A 22,042-nucleotide genomic window follows, 5' to 3' on the forward strand; every position below is an offset into this window, starting at 1 on the left:
TAATCGTACCTCAGCCGTAGCCGAGGTCTTACTCGCGGATTTTATGTATTTTAATATTTTACCGACCAAATGGCCAGTTTACATAAATATTATTGCTCGAATATTTTATTGTTCTTAATGGAAATACAGCGCTTATGTTCTTATCTGCGGGAATATATAAGATATTCCTGACGCAGTGTTTTCAGCACGTATGTATAATACATAGCAATTTGCTGACTATGTCTTTCACTTGAATAACTTGTTTAACACATTCATGTCAGGCGTGCAGACACTTCGAGATGCGCCGTGACGGTGAATATATTAATATTTATCTTACTTATACTTCACCAATTTTATTCAGCGCCAAAAGCGTACGAAAAATATATAGTGTATACTAAACATTAATTTTAACTGCCAAAATATTCTCTGTCAAAAGTTTCATAATAAATTAAACGAAAGTAGTAAAAGTCACGTAGAATTATACAAAAATTTCAATTCACCACGATATTTACGTTTATAACTTCGACGTATTTTTAATTAAGAATAAATAAATTATTTTGCATCAAATGAGAATGTTAAAACTAATCGTGCATCTCTTCTTGCAGATGAAGAAGGACCTTACAAGCCAGTACCACCACCGAAGCCGGTGCCGAATAATCAGAAGAGCCAGGACGGTCAGCAGGACGAGCAGACGGTAGCTGAGCGTTCGTCATTGCGAACAACTTCCGGCTCGGAAAGGACCGGCATCACAGAAGACGGGCAGGTTCGAAGTGCAGCCGGGCAGCCCTTCGCACCGGAATACAGGATGCCACCCTTGTACGGGGACGAACAGAGTCAGGCTCAACAGGCGGCCAGTTTGCAAACTCACAGTAGCAAGTTTCCGGTAAGTACAATAATGCATGTGAACAGCGAAATTATGGCGTCATTGCTTTTAGCAGCTACTTCCTCGCCGGTTTTCCGTAAAACTTTGATGCCGTAAAGTGTCAGATTTTTTTGTTACCTAATCTTTTCCTACTTTTCGTGACGATTAAAGATGCGATTCTCGCGAAAGTATATTCTAGAATTGTATTTACATATATTAATTTTTTTATATTATATCTCTGCACAACACTCTAGTAAAAATATAAAATACTCGAGTGAAGAAAAATTCTTTTGTAATTTCAAATTAGAGGTAAATATAACGATGACATAAAAAATTGATCGCTTTCAATATAAATTAATGTATCTGGAAGCGCGTAAAGCGTTTAATCAAGAGTATTATAGGCGCTAAAGGTGGATGTAATTTATTGTTATCAGTACTTCTCTCACTCTAACAAATTTATGGTGTAATAACATAAAACGATGATTAAGTTATAACAAAGATATCATCCCGTTTCTGTTCAACAAGATAAGCCCACGTTATAGGAATTAATGAACCCCAAAGTTGCGAAATTGAGACACAAAGCGGCAAAGCTTTTAATAACAATGCCAAAAATTGACTTATGTAAAACTGTATAATTTTAGTCAGTTTAATTTCGCAAATTATAAATACATTTTGTGCTATCGTTCCGTCAAAGTTTCTTTACGGATAGATATGGAGATTAATTTCATGTATATATCACATTGAAATCAGAATTTACTGAAACATCAGACTGGTTAAAATTCTGCCTTTTGTGCATAGAAAATTTTTCGCTCAGTTTTTCCCGAGCTAGAACTCGCTCGGGCCAGCACAGCCTTCATTGAACGAGCAGGTCACTAATTATCTGATTACGGGAGCGCGCAACATCTTGCTTGCTTCATGATGGTCCATATGTACCAGGAACAATGAGAGGAAAAAGAATCTAACGATGTGCCGCGGCGCATAATGCAGCGAATGGTATCTCTAAATCCTGCCCGGCCCAGAGCGAATATATTTCCATTCTCAATAAATGCGTTTCTCTCAAATTCTAGTCGTATGCAAAATTTTCGTAAAATTTTCCTTCCATTATATTCACGTTTTAATAATAAAAAAATAATGAGAATTATCGATACATCGAATATCAAAGGATTGACAACTTCCCTCGAAATTCTCTTTAATAAAAAGTTTACTTCGAGTCTGTTAATGAATTAAAACGAAAGTTATAGCTTTTCTAGGACACTTAATACATATCTATGACGGCAAGTTAGACTTTCTTTCCTTTGAACGTTATTTATAACTACGCTTTTCATCGGATACTCATTAATTATAGAAACTGCACTAGTAATTTTTCTCGGTGGCAAGTTCATGCAATTATAAAGGTTGCTATATTGACGTGACGAGTGTATGCAACTCTCTAAATAAGGTAGTTCTACAATATGCACGTTTTTTTTATGCTTCTTCTTGCAGAATTAAAGGCCAGCGAGAAAGAACGAGACAGAATTCAAGATGCAACGCTTTATTCGGTATAAACGACCGAGTTTTCTAGAATTATACTAGGTTTCTTGAACACGCGCCCATTTACAGCTACGCTATGAGAAAATCACGGGAAATACAAAAGTTTTACTGACAGATTATTAAAACTTTTAACAGGTTTTCTATGCATCCGAATTCTCGCAATGAAAAAAAAAAGATACAAATATCAGATAAGATAATTACAATCGGGAACTTCAAATATTGCAAATTTAACAAGTTTGATAAATTATACGTATTTCTTCATTAAGCTACAGTTATTCCATTTATTTAATGCAACAATGAAAATTTACAATAATAATGTAGTTTAATTATGTTGTCCTAATGCATTTTCTATTAAATTTATTATCGCTAATGGTTAATAATCATTTGACTATTAAAAGCATTTGTGCAAATATATTCTGCACAATGTCCTATTTCGCCCAGTAATTATCTCGTCCATTTTCTCCATTGACGTCCGCAATTCATTTTTAATTTCTCCTTTTCTCCATTGTTTATTGAAACAATTGCGTACCGAACGTGTCGCGATGACTTATCTTCTTATTTTCGTCATCTGATTTTAGCCAATTGTATCTAATTAGCAGTGCATACTTGCTCATGTAATCATGCGGATAACGTACGAACGGCGCGCGTTGATCTTCCGCGTTCGGCATTAGCGCGGAATTAGCACGCCAGTCCTCGGAGAAATCTTCGGTAACAGTTCGTTGTACGCTAGTTACGTTCTTGGGAAGGTTCTCAGAGGTTCTCCACCGAGACAAAGGGGGCATCATACGCGCGTACCGTTCGCCGGAAGTCGGGAAGGGGAGCCTGCTCGCGATAGCCGTTTAGATACACACCACATTTCTCCGCGCGAATCGACGACCGCAGGTGAGAATAAATCGGGGCAATCAACGTCTTGCATTTCTGTCTTTGGCACTTCAGTGCTTTTATCGCTAATTTTCCACGTTGTACCGCTGGCTTGCATAACGTCACGCACACACACACACATACACACACGCACGCATGCATACACATTCATTCGATCAGAGAGCAAAATTCTAAAAGCAGCGCGATCCATCACGTTGATTAATCAGAAACATATTTTCATTAATTAATTTATAGATATTGTCAGGCACGATCAATTGTCCTATAAGATTTAATTATCGTATAGCATAAAATTACATGGATTCTCTGCAAATTAATTTTTTTTAACGTAGAATAGTTTTGTTATTTAATTGCAGTCTAAAAACAAGTCTTTAAATGCAGTCTTTAAATCATAGAAAATCCTTTATCGTTTTTCAATTATAAATTGGAAGCCGTTACACCGATAGTGTAATTAAGAGAATCAATACCGGATTAATTAAAGAATGTCTTATTTAAATTGAGATGAAGAGGCTAATTTAATGTACGCGAGCTGCAATATGTTATATCTCTATGTTCTCTATTATCGCTACTAATAGAATTATCCGTAACAGACTATTTCTCAAAGATTCATCGTCCAAGCGCTAAGGAATTAAAAGAAGTAGTTCGCAGAGAATCCAATACCATTGATGCAGGCACAGTTCTGGGCTCTATCACATTCTGTTATCGTCCCGGAAGGGACGAATCGATCGGTATTTTTATTCGCGAGCTTACGCCCTGACGCACCGCGTGTACGCGCATACTCATGACGCCGTTCCTCTATTAACACGCTTTATTTCTTCCGCAAAACATCGCCACTCCGTCGCGCTCCGAGCTTTTTTTATAATCCAGCTTTATGATGCAACACGCCGTAGTGCATATATATATGTATGAGCTCGTCGATATGTGACGTCACATATTCGTCAACCATCCTGAGAAAACTATTGATGAAACTGCCGGGTTTGTTTTTTTCGAAAAAGAGAAGTCGTTTGGATTACTTCCAAGAACAACAACAGCAAGCAAAGAAAGCAGTACATAAATCGCTGTATGAAGAAAATTACGTTGTGCTGCACATTTCCAAGTTTTCTAATAAAGTTTATCCTGTTATTTTCGCACATTTAACGTTAAATGGTGCCACTTTATTTTCATTACTCTTAAACAAACAAAATTGAAAATTATATTTAGTGTATTAAACACAGATACTTGCGGTAAATACAAATCGTTAATAAACACACATATTTATAATATAGTGTATTAAATGCATCATGATATAATTATTTTCTTGCGCTTTTATGACTGAAATATACATTCGCTTGTTGATTCACAAATAATGCTGTATGCCATTTTATTATTCGAATGAAATATTTAATGTACATAAAATTTGCATACATTAAAAAAGAGAAATCTACTTATTAATTATTAATTCGAAAATTAAATATTTATTGGTTACTGAAATGAACGAAACATTATCCTTTGAACAGTGATTCGTTAGGAGTCAGACAAGTCATGATTTGCTAAAAAATATCTTCATTTACGAATATATTGTGTATTACATCTGTCCGCTTTATAAAATATTTACATGTGAAAAATATACATTCGTTCATCAGATGATTATATATTTACATGTTTGAAACAAATAAATGTATCAGTATTCAAAATGTGGAGTAAATATTCATTCTGTGAATATTGAAGTTTTTTACTTCTTTAGCATGCTTGATTGTTTCTGAAAAATTTTTACGCATTTAGTTCCGATCGGATTAATGAGAATCGAGACTCGAGGAAGTACGATCCTCGTAAGAGCGTACGAACTCATGTACATAGTTGCATCCGCAAGCGTGATTATGCACGGAGCTTACCTACCTACGTGCATCTATTTTCCGCGGCAGTAGCTCGTTTCATCACGCTTGCTTTCTTCCGAGCGCGATGCCTAGCGTTGCAGCGGCCGGCCGATGTTGCAGCCAGTTTAGTTCAGTGACACCTACTCCGGAGCGCGTTATTACGCGCACGCAACGAACGCACACGTCGCTCGTGTTGCGCCGGCTGCACGCACTTTGCGTATCGTGCTATGCGTGCGAACTCGCTTCGACACGAATACCCTGGCTGGCGTGGACGCCATCAGCCAGGAAAGCTTCACGGAAAATTTCTCGGCGATGGCTGTCTGCGGACTACAGTATCGTCCGTTTGTTTTTGCTCTGTTTACCTACGTATATACAGCGCCTTTCAGACCACACTCGGCTAGCGTGGGGCTAAGAAAAGAAGCTTATTAGCAGATTAATTTGCTTTAATAGTCACTTGTTCTTGCAAAGATAATTTTCAGAAATTGCGGAAAAAATTAGGAAATAAAAATAAGAATTGTAAGATAAGAAATATAGCTTACTTCAAGCTGAAAATATATAATTACTAATTAATAATTAATCATCTGTTTTAATTGTATATTATTTTCAAATAAATAATTTTATATAAAATGTATATTCAAAAATCACAAAATAAAAAAATTACAAATGAAAAAAATGGATAAAATTTATATGATAAAAAATGCAGTCAATTAAAGCAATACGGATATTTAAATGATAATAATTTATACCAATACCTTCAGAATTGTTAATTTATTTCATTTTAACTAGCCATTCAGAAATTATTGAATGAATGAATAAATATTTATAAGGAAATTCGTTAATATGCGGCCGAAAGAGACCGTTTTAAATAAACGATAATCGTCCCTTCAAATTTCAGATAGAACGCGAGTTGGTCCTATCGTCGGGAGACAAAAACTCCAAGATCCCCATTCTTCACGAGTACAAACAGAGAACCGCCGGAAGAGTAGCCATCGCGCCGGATGCGCCGATCAAGCAGCAGGCCTGGGTTCAGGAGGTGAGTCTGATCTTTCTCGATAATTCACGGAGGAGTTGGATAACCGCACTGATTTTTTTGCGTCTTTCCTTCCGGATAGTGAGCCGCGAGCGTAACGAGATACGCTTCAGTCACTTGCTGTTAAATGCATTCTTTCCCTCATCCACATTTTTTTTTTACATACATCTGCATCAATTTGAAATATAAGCGGTGTGTTTAAAAAAAAAAAAAGCCTTAAAAATCGAACGATCTAATAAATGTCGAGTCTCAATCAAAGCCGGATCAGTGAAGTGAAATTCAATTCGTAGTCTCTCACATTAGTGCTCTGTAGTTTCCTGACGGTAGTCAGAGAATAACAGATTTTCCATCCCACTTTGACAACGACTCCATTGTCATCCGGTGATCGTTACGAAATCCTGCGATTAATCGGGCGTCGCATGCAGCGTTATGTACACGGGCCACCCACGGGAGAGCCGTGCCACGGATGCTCCGTGGGCGTCAGGTGTAATACACGTGCCTTTTTTTCGATTGCCGCTCCGTATTGATTAAAGAATGGGTGTGTGGAAATTGATAGCCGATCAAAAGGTAATACATACACTCCCTTGCTCATTTTTTTCGCAAATGACCCATGTTTCCGATACAATAGCTCTCGAGAATCTCTTGCCATTCTTTTCTATTTATTTCACATTACAACTTTTCAAATCTTTTATTTTTTACTTTTCGACATTTGACATTTGATATTTATTTTTATACCTTATCGTTTGTATTGTACAGAAATGATTGCTTTTTGTTATTGTTAGCAAAATAATGTCTAACGACATTAATGAAAGCAAGTTAATTTGTTTCATTAATTTAACGATATATTTTTAATTTAAATTTTTTAAATTAGAATTTGTTGCAGTTAGGAATAAAATGTCTCCTTAATATTGTGTTATCGAGATAAATTACATCCTGCGCGATTACTCCCGGGAAATCTGCGTTAACGATGTATCATGAGAAACAGCAACGCTGCAGTTGTATGCGTGTAATCTCTTCGTACGATATTGACGTCCGCGTGCCTTAACGGTTACGCCCGTAATATATACGTATCCACCGCGGATCGGCATCTTCTGTTTACGAGATTGCAAGATGACGCAGGGTAAATTGTGCAGTCACCGGTTCTCGGATAGTCATCGAAAATTGATTCTAGAACAGTGTTCGTTTATGAGCCGCTTCGGGCAATCAGTCCTCAAACTTTGATGTAGCTCGCAAGCATTGCGTTTGCTAACGACGCAATATACTCTCCCTCGATATCGCTCGCGTCCACCTTGCGATTGGCTAGTCGATTTTATTGTTAAGCTCGACTGATCTTTTCAAGGAAAAATTCCTCGTTCTTAGTTGATTTTCCAGAAAACTACCCCGGAAGCTTTCCAGCTCTGTATGTGTGTGTACAATAGTGAATTTTCCTGTTATGACGATTCCGCTTTTTATACTTCCTCTCTCGCGGAATGAATTTTCCAGAAAATTCTGTAATTTTCATTTTTATTATTTTTCCTGTTTTAAAGGATCGTAAAAATGTCATTTTTAGAATGACAACGACGATAAAGAAGTTCTGGCGTTGCAATAAATCGCGATTTAAGTATCGCGTGAGCTCATCAAAGGGAAGTTTTCTGTGATTCCGCAGTCGACGGATTCGCTACGCTCCGGTGTGCGGAGTGGCCAACTTTCGTTGCTTTCCGAATTACTTAAACCTACTTTGCATAATACGCATTATTGTGTGAGACACGATGCTTAAGCAGCGCCAAACGTGAGTTTGAACAAGAGGCGATCCACGTAGCTCGTAAACCTATTTCCAACGCTTTCAAAAAAACTTTAGGTGTTGCTAACTTCGAGGATTCTATAAGCAAATTTCTTTCTACTTTCGTGGGAGCCACGCTGTAGCTTTCAAACTTGTTTTCTCTTTTTAACATCACATATGGCCGTCCGGTTTTGCACTACAGTATTCTTGCGGAAGTTTCTCCAATGTGTGAAAATGCTATGAATTGAAAAGTTCTCCCGGGCGAACAAAGGGCGCATGAAAGATGTGAAATAAATTACACACTTTTATTCTCAAAAAAAAAAATGGAAGCGTTTTTACATACATTCGTTGAATTTTGATCATTTATCTTCACTTATCTGTCTCATTTCCGGTACAGGGGGGGTTTCTTCTTGTATACAAGTTGCTGAAAAGCGTCAATGAAAGATTGCGTGGCGCCCCAGGTACGAAATTCAGATTTTTATTTCTTGTACGACTGTAATCCCGGCACGGTATCAGCGCGGCCATTAGTCAGAGAGTCTTTTCCGTATGCGCGATGCGTGTCCGCGGGGCCCTACGCAGGCCGTTGTTATTCCAAGCGCATCTCTTCTCGAGAACCGTAGGATTCAGTGCGTTAACTTTGAAATTCCTCTTACAGCCGAGACATACACGCCGGGCTCCGGCCATTTTACTTGACCGACGTCCTCCTTCCAAGGAAAATATTCGATCTCGGAAAGTGGATAACATATGACTTTATTTTATGACCTTCGACACACTTGCGTCCCGTTATACACCGCCGAATCCAATTATTTTCAACATTCGCGTCATGCCATTGTCATAAAATGTTTGTAATCTCGTGCGTTACGAGATGAAAAATACATCATATTAATTTAATGATGCTGTTTTAGATAGCGTCTGCGCAATAAAGAGCTTACAGTGTACAGTTTACGATAACTAATTAAGATTGTTGATTTCTTGGCTTTACATAAATGTAAATCTTCTCAATCTCTCTTACAGTTAATGTGTCATACTGTATCTTGGAAAATTTAAGGTAAATGTGCAGGAGATTTAATTTCACATTTTTATTGCTTTCATACTGTGCACAGTAAAATTTATCTGCTAATACAACATTGTAATATTTAGTCTTTATTTTGCTAATTTCAGAATAAATATTAGAAGTTAATTAACTAAAACAACAGTAATTAATAAAATAAATAAACGACAATGCCAAAGTTTGCATTCATTTTGAAGTTTTCCATCTAATATTGATTTGGTCAATAGTACGCTTTTGCGAAACTTTCATCTTAATTCTACGTTCGCCATAAACGCGTGCGGTTTACCAAGACATTACTCTCCTCAGCGCTCTCTTTGAAGAGAGGGAAGATAGATTCCGCAAATCGTCCTAACAACATTCGTTTGAACGACGAATCTCTTTTACGTGGGCCACATTATGGTTAAATTCTCGCCTTACGCGAAATTACATAACTGGGGAGGTTTGACTTTGCATAATTTTCCGGCAGCTGGACCGAAATTATGAGCATTAAAATCGCGGAAGCTTATTTCTCCGAAGTCTCCGCTTTTATTAAACGATTCTGTAAGCGAGGAAGCACGTTATGGGAACAAAGTTTGAATGAGTTCCGCTCGTTGAAAGTTAGACGACTTTGGGACACTACTTGTGTCACAAATGCACGCTGGCGCGCCGCTTCAAGCTATGAATCGCGTGTCGAATCCGTCCTGAGGAATTGCGCGCGGAATTACTGAACTGTCATTTCGCCTAGCGTTTCTCTTGTTGTTCACCTTTTGTAAGAATGTCAAGTGGCATAATGGAAATTTTACAGACAATATTAAAATAGTCGTTATTTTTTATATTGTCATGTCTTTCGCAATATTTTCAACACTCGTAGGATTTCTTTTAAAGTAATTTACAAAATAATTTGCAGTTATGTAAATAAATAATTTACCTATCGCGAAAGTTTCAAGTGTTTCCCATTGTTTTTTGACGTGAATAGAAATTGTGCAAACAACTTTCCTTGAATATTAATAATGTGAAATTTGTGACTCGCGTACGCGACAATTAATGTTCGCGGTTGTTTAATGTAACAACTTGTTAACAACAGGCGGCCAACTTTGTTTAACTGGATTTCACCTCCTCGCATTTAGATATTCTTTAATCGACGTACCGTCGATGCGGTCGGTAAGTACCACTTCGCGATACGTTATTGCGTTTTCGATGCTGCCGATGTGTAATTATGTACTTCTCGTTTGACGGTTTAATTGGACGCGTCTAACGAAACCGTTGTTGCGAAATTAACGGATTTATGTAGACGTTACACGCCTCGTGATTTATACGTCCGTAGAAAATATTTTATTAATGACGTGCGCCGATCATTAACAACGTGTGCTCACCGGGCGAATACGTTCTTTTTGCAGGGAGCTCAGATGCAGGAAGTAAGACAGGACGGTCAAGCAAGGAACTATCAGTCACAAGACGCTTACTCGTAATTATTCTACTCATTTTACGCACACATAAATTTCGATTTTTTCCTAAAGATACGAGAGAAACCTCGCGTTTCGTGTTTTTTTTTTTTTTTTTTTTTTTTTTTAATCAGATATTCTCTGTTTTTTGTAATCAGATATTCTCTCTATATTTCTTTTAATCAGATATTCTCTTGATTTTGCTTTTATATGCGATGCAATGGACGCTAAAATAAAATAAATTATTTCTCGATCGTTAACGACTGTTTTAATAAGTGATCATCAGAAATTAACTTTTTCATTACTATGTCCATTAGATCGACGTCCGGCGGAACAGTGTCGAGGACGACAAAAATCGACGAAGAGAAGACAAAGTCGCTCTCCAGGACTTACCATACCATTAAAGACATGATCTCGAGTCGTTTCGGACCGAGTCGCAAGGATGTCGAGCCGGAACCGGAAGCCAGTCTGAACAACGTCACAGACGAGCTGCGGAAGTCGAGCAGAAGCATCGACGACGACGAAGCAAGGAAAAAGGAAGGAATTTACGGGAAGCCTCGCGCGCAGGAGCCATCGGTTAACGTGCAGCAATATTCGAAGAATGCTTACGGTAAGTCGGACGCGGTTGAGTAAAATGCTGGCTAGATAATTAGGCATGCTAAGGCGCGATGCTTACCGAAGTGCTCATAATTAGCTCATAAATGTTGATGAATTAACGTGAGGCTAAAACTTGTCGAGCGGAACGTTAAATGGCGAGTTCTATAAATATGAAGCGGCGTGTGCGAGCGAGTGGGCGTAACGGTGAGTTTTTATGCAACTCTTTAAAGTATAGATTTTGCAAGCATAGAATACTATGTAAAAATTAATAATTAACGTTACATAAATTGTTTCCTGCAAAGAAAAAATATTTTTAATTGTTTGTTGAATGAAGTTTTGCTTACGTAAAGTATTATAATTTATCATTACATGCAATTAAAGATAAAAAATAAAAAATCGCGGTAAACTACTGAAATATATAAATATCTCCAATACGCTCGTTTTTTATAATTAATATAAATTAACGACGGATTACAAATTTTTTAAGATTTTATCAGCGCGCTCATAATTTTCAAATCGTCTCTCTTTAAATTATGATGTCAAATATATCACCTGCTACAGTTGATTGGTACAGTAGATAGATCTATTCTATGTCTTTGATTTACATTTAATAAGTAAGTCACAACTTCGTCGCTTGCAACTTGCTCGCGACTTTCTTTGCTTTCGCGCAGCTGTTATTCGCACTTGTTCATTGTGTAAACTTGTAAAGTCACGAATATGCGAGAGTCTCGCGCGTGCGATATCTCCGCTATTATTTTGCGATCTACCATTTAGCTTTACTACGTAATTTCTCTCTGTCTAATTAATTCATTCATATTGAGATCAGTAATTAATAGGTGAATGTCATATTATTGTTGCACGAATATAAAAATACTGTTTCATTATAATTTTTAACTGTCCGATGAAAATTATAGATATGATTTAAAAATCGTTGGCAAACATTAAAAGAGAAAAAAAAAAAAAAACGTTAAAAAAAAAAAAAAAAACGTTACGTTTAATATCGTTAAACGATGAATGACGAAAGAATTCATGAAATAAATCATAAAATTTTGTACAACTCATTCGGGTATTTTTGGATATTTTTTATGTAAAGATTTTTTTGATATTTCAAACTTTGTCGCGCTGTACTGTCGTGCTTTCCAACTCCAACTTATCGAGTTTGCCCGCGTTGCTATAACTTCATGTCTTATTTATGAAAGTTGCGTTTCAAACGAGTAATTGGCACATAAATAGAAGAGAAACTTTAATTAACTTTAATAGTATAAATGCATATTCATACGATATACTGAACATCTTAGCGTTCCTGATAACGTTCAGAATGGGTATGCTTATGATGCAACGTTGTTAGCTGTACCTTTCGCAGGTACTTAAAGTACCTTCTTAATGCGTTTATACTACGTGCACTATGAATTTATAACGTGCAAACTTTACATATAACCCAATGAAAGAGAAATTTAGAATATTTAAAATTTTTGCCATGTTTTATTGAACACGATCCATGCTGAAATTAATTTTTTTTGCGCATTAATATTATCCAATTAATATTATTGATTGAATGCAAATATTACGGAAGCTTTCTCGTCTTTCAGGACAATACGGTCACTCGTACAGCTACCAAAGCAACCAGCAAAACGTACCTCTGCCAGGTCAACTGCAGCCGACCACAGCCATTCAGCCGAATTTACCAGGACAGAGCGCTCAACTTCACGTGACCCACCACACTCCGCCAGGAGGAGTACAAACGGTTCATCAAACCCAAGTTCCTGCTTTCGGCCAAGGCACGACAGGTGCACAGCAGGTGCAGAATGTTACGAGGGAGTACATGGTTCAGACACCAGTCGGTATGACCAGCCAGCAAATACATCAGAGCATTCATCAGAACGCCGCGCAAGGACAGGTATCATCTCGTATAATCTTTTTAAAATGAGAAATATTCACGGCATCTAACTGCCATGAAAATCGCAAGCAAAGAAATGAAGCGAAACTTCAATATTCTCAAAGTTGAGATTTGTTGAATATTCTATGTGTCTTGAGAAAAAGAGAAAAAAATGTGATAACACAAGACAATTTCTGCTAAATTCTAGCCTGTGTAAAAGCACAACCTTTAAAAATGAAAGTTATAAAGTTGCATTTTGCTTCTTTCGCGATGTTATTAAATATTTTTTATACTTAAATATTTAAATAAAAGAGAAATAATTTTCTCTCTTTTTCCTAGTCTTTTATAAGATACATGAAAGAACAATTCATTTTATTTTACTTGAGCTTTCCTCTTTCGAGAATAAATTTGTATAAAATTACTTTATAAAAAAAGTATATTAAAACGAAATACACCGCGGTGCGTGTATGTCGTGTATTCTTACGCGGATGTTCGTCGCGTGCAGGAAATAAAGATTTCTCAGCGGACAGAAAGATAAATGTCTCACACAGCTTGTCATATGTCGCATCATGGCGACATTTCCTTTATATAAATTCAAATAAAATAACAACGCAGACATTCAGCCAAGCATATCCTACGTAAGAGCGACTACGTGCAGAACACATTAAGCCGCGCATTGTGATATTCGGAATTTAACACGATGTAACGTAATATAGCGTGACAAGCGTCATAGAAATGTTCCGTCCGCCGTGTATAATGATTGATACTTGTCTAGTCGCGCGCTAACATTTCAATTTGTTAAATAATGGTTGATGTAATGATAGTGAACGACCGTAGAATACGGCGCCGCGGAACGCTAAATCACCGACGAACAGCGCGGTATATTATTCATAGTGGCGTACATTAACACTTTCCGCACTGCTATTTGCATGGTGAGAAATCGCGTAAGAAAGAGTCCACAGAATCGGCTCAAACGCTACGAAAATAAGGGGATTAAATGTCTTGATTAAAAAAAAAGATAAGTCATGTAATTATTTAATTGAATCAAAAGCAATTTCTAATAAGCATATACGGAGGCATCTTAAGAAGATAAATTAAATCGTAATTGGAGTTAATTTTCTAACGCATTAACGCGTTAATTTACAAAAAGCAACCAGGCATTCACTTAACGGTAACTCATTGCAAATGGGCTTGGTTGGTTGGTTCAGGGGCAAGGCGCACAAGTGCAAAAACCACACGGTCTATCCGTGCAGCAGCATCAAGTGGGCAACGCGATGCCGACGAGTCAGAGCTTCCAGAGCCCGCAGCAATTGCTTCACCAGAATCAGAATCACCACCAGAGTCCGCGATTCGCGCAGCAGCACGCCCAGAATATGCATCAGCGCCAGTTAATTCAACAAATGCATCAGCAAATAACCGGCCAGCCGAGCTCGCAAGCTGCGAGCGCGCGAAACATGCAGCAATCATATTTCGCCAATAGTGTCTCTTATCAGCAGTACCAGCAGGCCAGACAGGCCATGTCGAGATCGCAGATTGATCTGCCGAGCACATCCAGGCAGGCGCAAGAGCTCCGAGTATCAGGTCAAGAGGTCTATTATCATTACGCTCAAGGAAGACCTCGATACGGCGTTCCCCAGGTATACATGAAGACCGAGAGCAATCAAGAAACGGAGTTCCAGAGGCGGAATTCTACGAAGGGCATCGAAAAGGCGGCCTCGCAACCGCAGCTCTGCTACGAGGATGAGCGGAACGCGGAAGCCTCGAAGAATCCCGCGGAGAATATGAAGAACCTTACAGTGGATCCGTTGGATAAAGAAAGGTAGGGCTTGAAGACAATTATATTGATTTTGTCGACGTAGCGAAAATCCGAGAAAGCAACTGTTAGCTGAAGCATCTCGTGAGAGCTTTACGTAACAATATATACAACCCAGCGAACACTAAACAACAATAGCGTAACATCAATGTTATAATTTCTCAACTCAACAACGTTACTGCAATATAACATGTTTCGTATGTAACTATTGTATTAAGTTAGCTACTGTTAGTGTTTGATGGGAACATACAAAATATATAAAAAATAAAAAACATGCTTTTATTCTATTTTTATGAAACAATTCTTTTTTAGCTCAGAATATATATATATATTTTTTTTTATTGAAAAATGCCTTTAATCCTGTAATCCAATGGGTGTTTTAGCACAAAATATATATTTAATATATATGTAAAAAAGTTAATAAACCGTCACGACTTTAGATGGAGGGATATTATGCATTTTAGATATGAAATCACAGTGGAGGATCGAAATCAGAGTGAGCTTGGAAAAAATGGGTCGCAAAGGAACGAGGAGTATCGTCCGGAAACCAGCTTTGGCATTCGGAGGGATGAGACGAGGGCGTCGAAAAAAGAACAGGAACAAGGATCGGGTCAAGAAGGAGGTCATGACTCGACGGAGGGAAACTCCGTACAGAAGAGGATCGAAGAGCTACAGAAAAGAGCTGAACAGGAGGGTCATTTTAATACCAAACCCCTTAAGGACGACACGGACGGCTTGAGGGTCGGTCTTGCTACGAAAATGATCGGCGAGGCCTCGAAGAGGCTCGAGGCGGCACAATATAGTGGGAAAGAAACCGCTGCAAAATCAGATAGCAGGAAAGATGATCTGGAGCAAGGTATCAGCCGACTGAAGATTCAGAATCAAGGCTCAGGCTCGGATTACGACAAAGCCGGCCAGAGTTCTTCAAATGTCGATTCCGGCAGAGGCTCCGCTGTTTACTCAAGCGGAAGACGTCCGCCACCCGATGATCAAACTTTGGCGCAAGGTGAGAATCGATTTCTTAATTTTACTTTAAACCGCTTCATTATAATTCTTTGATCATACACATATGCTTTGATATTTATATTGCAATAATAATTTTAGAAAAATAATTCTCTCTTATCTTTTAAAATAGTAACTTTTTTGCAAAATATTTCAATATTTTTCATTTATTAATGCTTGCTTGTCGTTTTAGAAAATCTAGAAAATAACAATGCTTTGTAGAAAGAAGTGTTTTACTATCACATTTCTTTATTTATTTCTACCGCTTGTTTCTTTCAATTTATATTTGCCATCATTCAATTATTTGTATTTTTCTTTTGAAAAGTTCTATCAAAGTATCGATTTCTCATTTACCGGTTTATCAAAGTTTGAAGGTTTCTATCTCCTTGTTTCTCTTTCATAGTGCAAGACTCCGAATGGGTCGACATAGTGGAGTCAGAGTTGAGAAGTATTTTGGAGCCCAGGGACGTTCCAGCAATGGCACACTCCACCCTGTCCGAAAGTGTGTCCTCGGTGACACCACCTCTACCGCCTCTGTCACCCCATGACAGCCCACGTACACCGAGAAATCGATACTCAACGAGGTAACTCGACTTCAAACAGGTCTCTCTTCTTCGCGTAACCGGTGTTACTTCCGGTCATCGCTTCGAATCACTTCCGATTTTACCTTACTCGCGCATCTAAATTTCGATATCGATATCTGGCTGAAAAACGGCCTCTATGATGTTGAAAGTAAACGCTTCCCTGTTGCAGCTTTTAAAATTTTAGTTACGAAATTTGTACGCGTATAATATTCATTCAATGAAATATCTTTTAATTAGTTAATTATTGTTAAAAAATGATCTTGCGTTGAATAACATTTCAAAGCTCATTAATTATTGCCTTATTTAAAAATATATGAATTTATTAAAGATTGATCTCCGCTATATTTCTTCAAATGTGGAAAATAACTGAGTTATTATTTTCTTCGTAATATTTTCAATTAATTAATTTCACAAAACAATCTCAGAGCAAGATAATCTTTACATGATTTCTTTATATGTTCAAATTGGACACTTTGCTACCTTCATGTGTAAATATTTAATATTTAATAATAATAATAAGAATATCTTCATGAAAATTTTAGTTTACCATATGGATCGAAACCAAATTACAGCGATTATAGCAAAGCTATGGAAAAAAGAGGTTTCTCAAACAATACAAAGCATCGTAGTGCTTCAACATCCAAGAAGGAAACTGCGAAAAAATTTTCGCATCGTAAGTACTTCTTCAATCACTTTGCAGATAATTATTATGTAAAAAACATATTTAATAATCAATATTATTCTATTTTTTTTTGTGTTCAAATTTAATAATAATTTTTGCTAGGCACCGCTTTTCTTAAAGAAATAATTTTCTATTGTGTTTTCAGTTTTCGGAGTAGAAGCCGCTGATTTAACGTCCACCACGACGGGACTTGATTTGGATTCTATGCTGGACAGAAGCGATTCTGATCTCAGTACCGCTGATGCAAGAACAATTAGGAAACAATTGGAAGGATTAGAAAATATGTACAGTGAAGTGAGTATCATTTTTTGACCAAACTATGTCCTATTTTCGCTATTATTTTTTTCGAAAATATTGTATTACACAAGAGTTTTATCCTTTTTAACGATAAAAATATATAATTCTTGTAGCATTCTAAATTAAAGAAAAATATTTTCTCCTATTAATGAATGAATTTTACATTATTCGCAGTAAAGATGTATATGTTTCATTATTGTTTGAAACCATTTAATATAATTATAAGTATGAAAAGATTAAATAGCTGACATTTATCTCACACGCATATTTAAAGATTTTTCATTTTGTGACTTTTTTTACGGTTGCGGTGAAATGGAACTACGTATTAAAATTAACAGAGACATTGTACGCTGAAAAGTGCTCGCGGCACGAGCGTAATTGAATTTATCTCAATTTGCATGCGAAAAAAACTGTCACAGGTACTTAAATTACTTGGCGGAAGCGTAAAAAAGAGACGAAAGGCGAGAGGACTCACTAGTTACGGTTCGGTTTCGTCGTTGCCGACATCCTCAGTATCATCGAGACCCGTCACTAGGCATCACGACAAACGTCGATCTCACGTCATTGATGACAGAATGAAGAAAGCCAAAGACATCAAGGTCAGCAAAATTGATACATGACATTTCTACTTTCTCCATTACACATAAAATATTCTCTACATAAACTCTTCATATAATTTTATTTCTTCAGTGGTGCTTTATTCAAGCTTTTGTCAGTTCTATTTAAAACGTATTATATTTCTATTTCACTCTCTGTGATATCTTATAATTTAAACATAACTTTGTTTTGTTAAAATTGTCATTTTAACGGCAGGAGATAACTTTGATTGCAGAGCATCAATAAGCGTTTCCAGCGACTGGAATCGCACGTAGTGACTCTAGCAAGATCGGTAGCTCATCTGAGTTCGGAAATGAGAACTCAGCATCTAATGATACAGGTGAGAGAAATCCGTTAAAAGTTACGGTGCAAAATGAGCTAGAATTTCCAAGACTCTCTACTACTACCAGGTTTTCGCAGGAAATGGAGAGCATAAAGTGCGAGATTGCGGCTCTCAGAACGCAAACGAGCATGGCGATGGTGAGGTCGCAGTCGCAGCCCCTGATCAAGGATTCGGAACTGCCGGCGCTCTCGAATCCGTCGAGAGTGAAGAAACTGACCAAGTTCTTCGGCACGGAACCACCTCTCATCAGGCTCTTCCTGAGGGAACTTGGGTATGAGGTAAGAATGCCATTGTTATATCGCGTGTAATTCTTTTTTTAAATGTGGAGTGAAAATTGTTCGACTAATATGATGTACAAGTAATTGTTGCGTCAGGAACGATTTGAAATGAAGGAATTTTACTATTCTTCGACGAAATTTCTCTCTTTAGTAATAATTATGATGTCTTTCGCAATTGTAGAAATATGCGGCCGCTTTCGAAAAGGAGAAAGTCGGAATGGTGGAGCTGCCTTATTTGAGCGAGGAGAGGCTACAGAAGATGGGTGTTCCTTTGGGCCCGAGATTGAGAATCCTCCAAGAGGCGAGGATCTCGGTATGCAAGGATCCGATTTACGTGGTATGAACCCTCCGCGCGGTGTAAACGCTTCAAGACAGGAACAGAAGGAAATCGGAATTAAAAAAATCCATGTAAAAGAGAATAAAGAACGAAGATCTCGCGCGGAATTCATTTTCCGCTGTCGACAGATGAACGTGTTAAGACGCTGCTTAAAGAAACCCTTGAGCACAAAAACGCGTTACCATCCGTTTGAGCGACGGCTCTTTTTCTCATTTGTACAATCAATGGTCGTCTGAAAACTACGCTCGTTGAAACGTGCAATTATTTTACAATGGCTTTGAGTCGTCGACAGATTCGTTCTGCCTTGGGTTAGTCAGTGCAGATTAATCCTGAATAAAAGAGATTAATTCACCAATGTAGACAGTTCATAAAATGACAATTTAATCGATAGAAGACGCCTTTGTCTAAAGTAAGTTAAACTTTTTATAAATTAATTTCTCGAATATCAATTTTTGCATTTAAGTAAACATGGGATATAAAAAAGGTTGCAATATGAAAAATTAAATTAATTAAGATATCTAAAAAGCAATTTTTAAATAATATATTTTTGCTATTATGTCGTAAATAGCATTTACAAGTTTTTATAGTGTATTCAGTTTTTGCACAGAGCATTTCGAATTTTTGAAAATGTAATAAACGTCGGGTGTTGATCTTTTTAATTTATTTCCAATGATACATGTTTGTTTGACGCAAATATCATCGTAATCATTCCTGGAATATTTTGCACTTTTTCATCATCGCAAACTGATAATGTACTTCTACGAATATTGCTAAGCAATTTGTTTGCAACAAATGCTTAGCAAAAGTAATAGCTTGGGATTGAAAAGAAATTTATCGTGCATTATGAATCTTTTAATTGGAAAAAATAATCATGGAAGCAACAAAAAAAAATAAAAGCTTAAAGAGCTTTTAAGTGAGATACTGAAAAAATATTTTAACGATTTACGAGGGCTAATCAAAATGTAAATACAATATTACCAAAACTATCGATACTCTCGATAGTTACAGGAGATCTATTCTTCGATTATATTTATGCAAGAAAAAAATGACTAGAGATACAAAGATAACTTAATCAACGATGCCCTTGATTGCCCCGCTCTTGCATGTCAATCGTTAAATATAATAAGATTATTACATAAACTTAAATTATACGTCCGGACTGAACGCTGAATGATGTTCTATCATGGACGATAATTTGTGGCGCTGATATAATCAGCGATTAAACTCGAAAAGAACCGCGCACATGGGAACAACAAATCGCAAAGGTATGCTTGCCAAAGAGACGTACAGACGTTGTCGAAGTGATGTGGCCGAGATTTTCTGTTACAAAAATCTAGATTCTTGTACTACCGATAACACTGGGTGTCGCAGAATTAATGGAAAGCGGATATATACATGCGTTGTGTGTTATTAAAATTTAAATTAAATTAATTTTTTCCTAAGATTAAAGTTATCGGAAAAGTTCCATTTGTAAAAAAAATAGAATAACAAACCGAAAAAAAAAAAAGAAAATTGAAATTGAATGAAATTTTTATTCCTGAGTCTGTTACTGCGTTGTTAAAAACGTTTGTATCTATCGATTTCCGGAATGTCTCATTCGTTACATTTTAATATAATTTGGTTTTTCTGAAATAGACGTAGACCATTTACACAGAACAATTCAATATATCTAATTACATAACTAACACAGCAATGCTTTTTCCAGTACATTTCCTGTTTGCTTTATATTTTCATTATTCTAAATTTCGGTCGCATGGCAACATGCGCCGTGTAATGTCGATACCAAAGAATCGATACCTGTTCCCTTGTCGCGATGATAACGACAATGACAATCGCTGCTTGTGATCGCGAGTCACATGAACCAGAAGACATGTCACTTAATACTCAAGTAATAGCATTTTGTACTTTTACTCGAAGATACGTAGACTGTAGAAGTAAAATTATTAATTAATAATATTAATGTACTTTTCATAAATCAAATTATGTGCATTATACTTGTAGCAATTAGTTCTAATTAATACATTAAGAGTGGTATGCAAATTAAGTTTTCTAGCTGGTGCTACGTGTCGCTATCTCAATTTCCATTTTGTTTTCTATCAATATTAAGTATTGTACAGTTAATTAGCACTATGAATGTTTCTATTATTATTAATATTATTATTATTGTATTATTAATATTATTTTTATTTTTAATATTTGTATTATTATTATTAATATTATAATAATTATTATTATATGTTGTTAAAGCTTATATTTAATAAATAATTACAACTAAATTTTCTCTAGGTTTACTTCACGTCAATATATTTTTGCTACAAACATGACGGCATGTGACGTTAAGTAGTTTGCAAAGGAGCTTTAATAAAAAATAAAGAGTGCTGATCCCAGGATCGACAGAAAGTTTGTACTCGATTTTTTTATGGTATGTAAATGTATCATCGTTTTATAACAGAAATGTTCAAAAATTAACAATTTTAGAATATGTTTAAAATAATATATATAAATTAATATATAAATAATATTTAACAGATTTAAAATAAATTTTCTTTTTCAATTTTTGAAATTGAATGAGATTGAAAATTAAGGTGTCCATTACTCAAATATTATTTTTTCTTAAATTTAAAATAGACCGTATCTTAATATTTCGCAATTTTACTCTATCACTGACTCATCCAATATCACAATTTAATATCACTGTTAAAATCTAAAAAGTTGTAACAAACGTTTCATTATTTCAATTGAAAAAGAATTCTTTTCAAATTTTCAAGAAAACTTGTAATGTTCGATAATTGAAATATTTTATATATGTATATTTTACAATATTATCAAAATTCATCATCGGCATGATAAAATTTACATGATGAGGCCACTCTTGTCAGTCGACAAAAATTCGTCGCACGTTTATGCGGCGGGTTTTCTGAACTTTTTGCCGGCGGCTAGTTTCTTCGTGAATAAAACCGCCTTATTCAATTGAATAATTGCGCATTAACAGTTACAACGTATATGGTGTACGGGTCGAGCAAGTGATCTGTTATTATGGCTCCTGACCTCGGGCTGCGCCGCGTCGAGCCGCGCCGGTAATCGGCGCTCCAGATGATAATTATTCCGCTTACAGTTATTCTCGATCGATCGTAACGAGGGCCGGAAGTGCCTCCTCCGTGCGCGTATCGTGGCATGAGGTTTTTAATTATCGGAAATTGCGCGCCTGTTCAACGATGGTTACTAATCGCCGTACTAAACGTCACGTTAACCACTTAATTTTTGCATTCGCA

The 22,042-nt window shown here is 36.5% G+C and overlaps 1 protein-coding gene across 6 annotated transcripts in view; it reads left to right on the forward strand.

Annotated features, from left to right (window-relative positions):
* The window catches only part of LOC105669909 (mediator of RNA polymerase II transcription subunit 12-like), a 108,179-nt gene extending 87,897 nt beyond the window's left edge, over positions 1-20,282 (forward strand). For 4 of the 6 annotated variants that reach the window (XM_012363113.2, XM_067347100.1, XM_067347101.1 and 1 more), the window contains 14 exons: positions 585-862; positions 5,999-6,136; positions 10,320-10,387; positions 10,682-10,974; positions 12,551-12,858; positions 14,046-14,656; positions 15,115-15,656; positions 16,056-16,236; positions 16,779-16,909; positions 17,064-17,212; positions 17,635-17,814; positions 18,048-18,152; positions 18,233-18,433; positions 18,615-20,282. In XM_012363113.2, the coding sequence (XP_012218536.1) occupies positions 585-862; positions 5,999-6,136; positions 10,320-10,387; positions 10,682-10,974; positions 12,551-12,858; positions 14,046-14,656; positions 15,115-15,656; positions 16,056-16,236; positions 16,779-16,909; positions 17,064-17,212; positions 17,635-17,814; positions 18,048-18,152; positions 18,233-18,433; positions 18,615-18,776 (3,347 nt within the window). In that variant the 3' untranslated portion in view covers positions 18,777-20,282. Of the gene's footprint in view, positions 1-584; positions 863-2,331; positions 3,254-5,998; positions 6,137-10,319; positions 10,388-10,681; positions 10,975-12,550; positions 12,859-14,045; positions 14,657-15,114; positions 15,657-16,055; positions 16,237-16,778; positions 16,910-17,063; positions 17,213-17,634; positions 17,815-18,047; positions 18,153-18,222; positions 18,434-18,614 lie in introns of those variants that run through there. The other 2 variants (XM_012363114.2, XM_012363115.2) reach the window with 2 other exon arrangements.
* Positions 20,283-22,042: the final 1,760 nt, after the last annotated feature.

The sequence above is a fragment of the Linepithema humile genome, chromosome 1 (genome assembly GCF_040581485.1).
Source record: "Linepithema humile isolate Giens D197 chromosome 1, Lhum_UNIL_v1.0, whole genome shotgun sequence".
NCBI lineage: Eukaryota > Metazoa > Arthropoda > Insecta > Hymenoptera > Formicidae > Linepithema > Linepithema humile.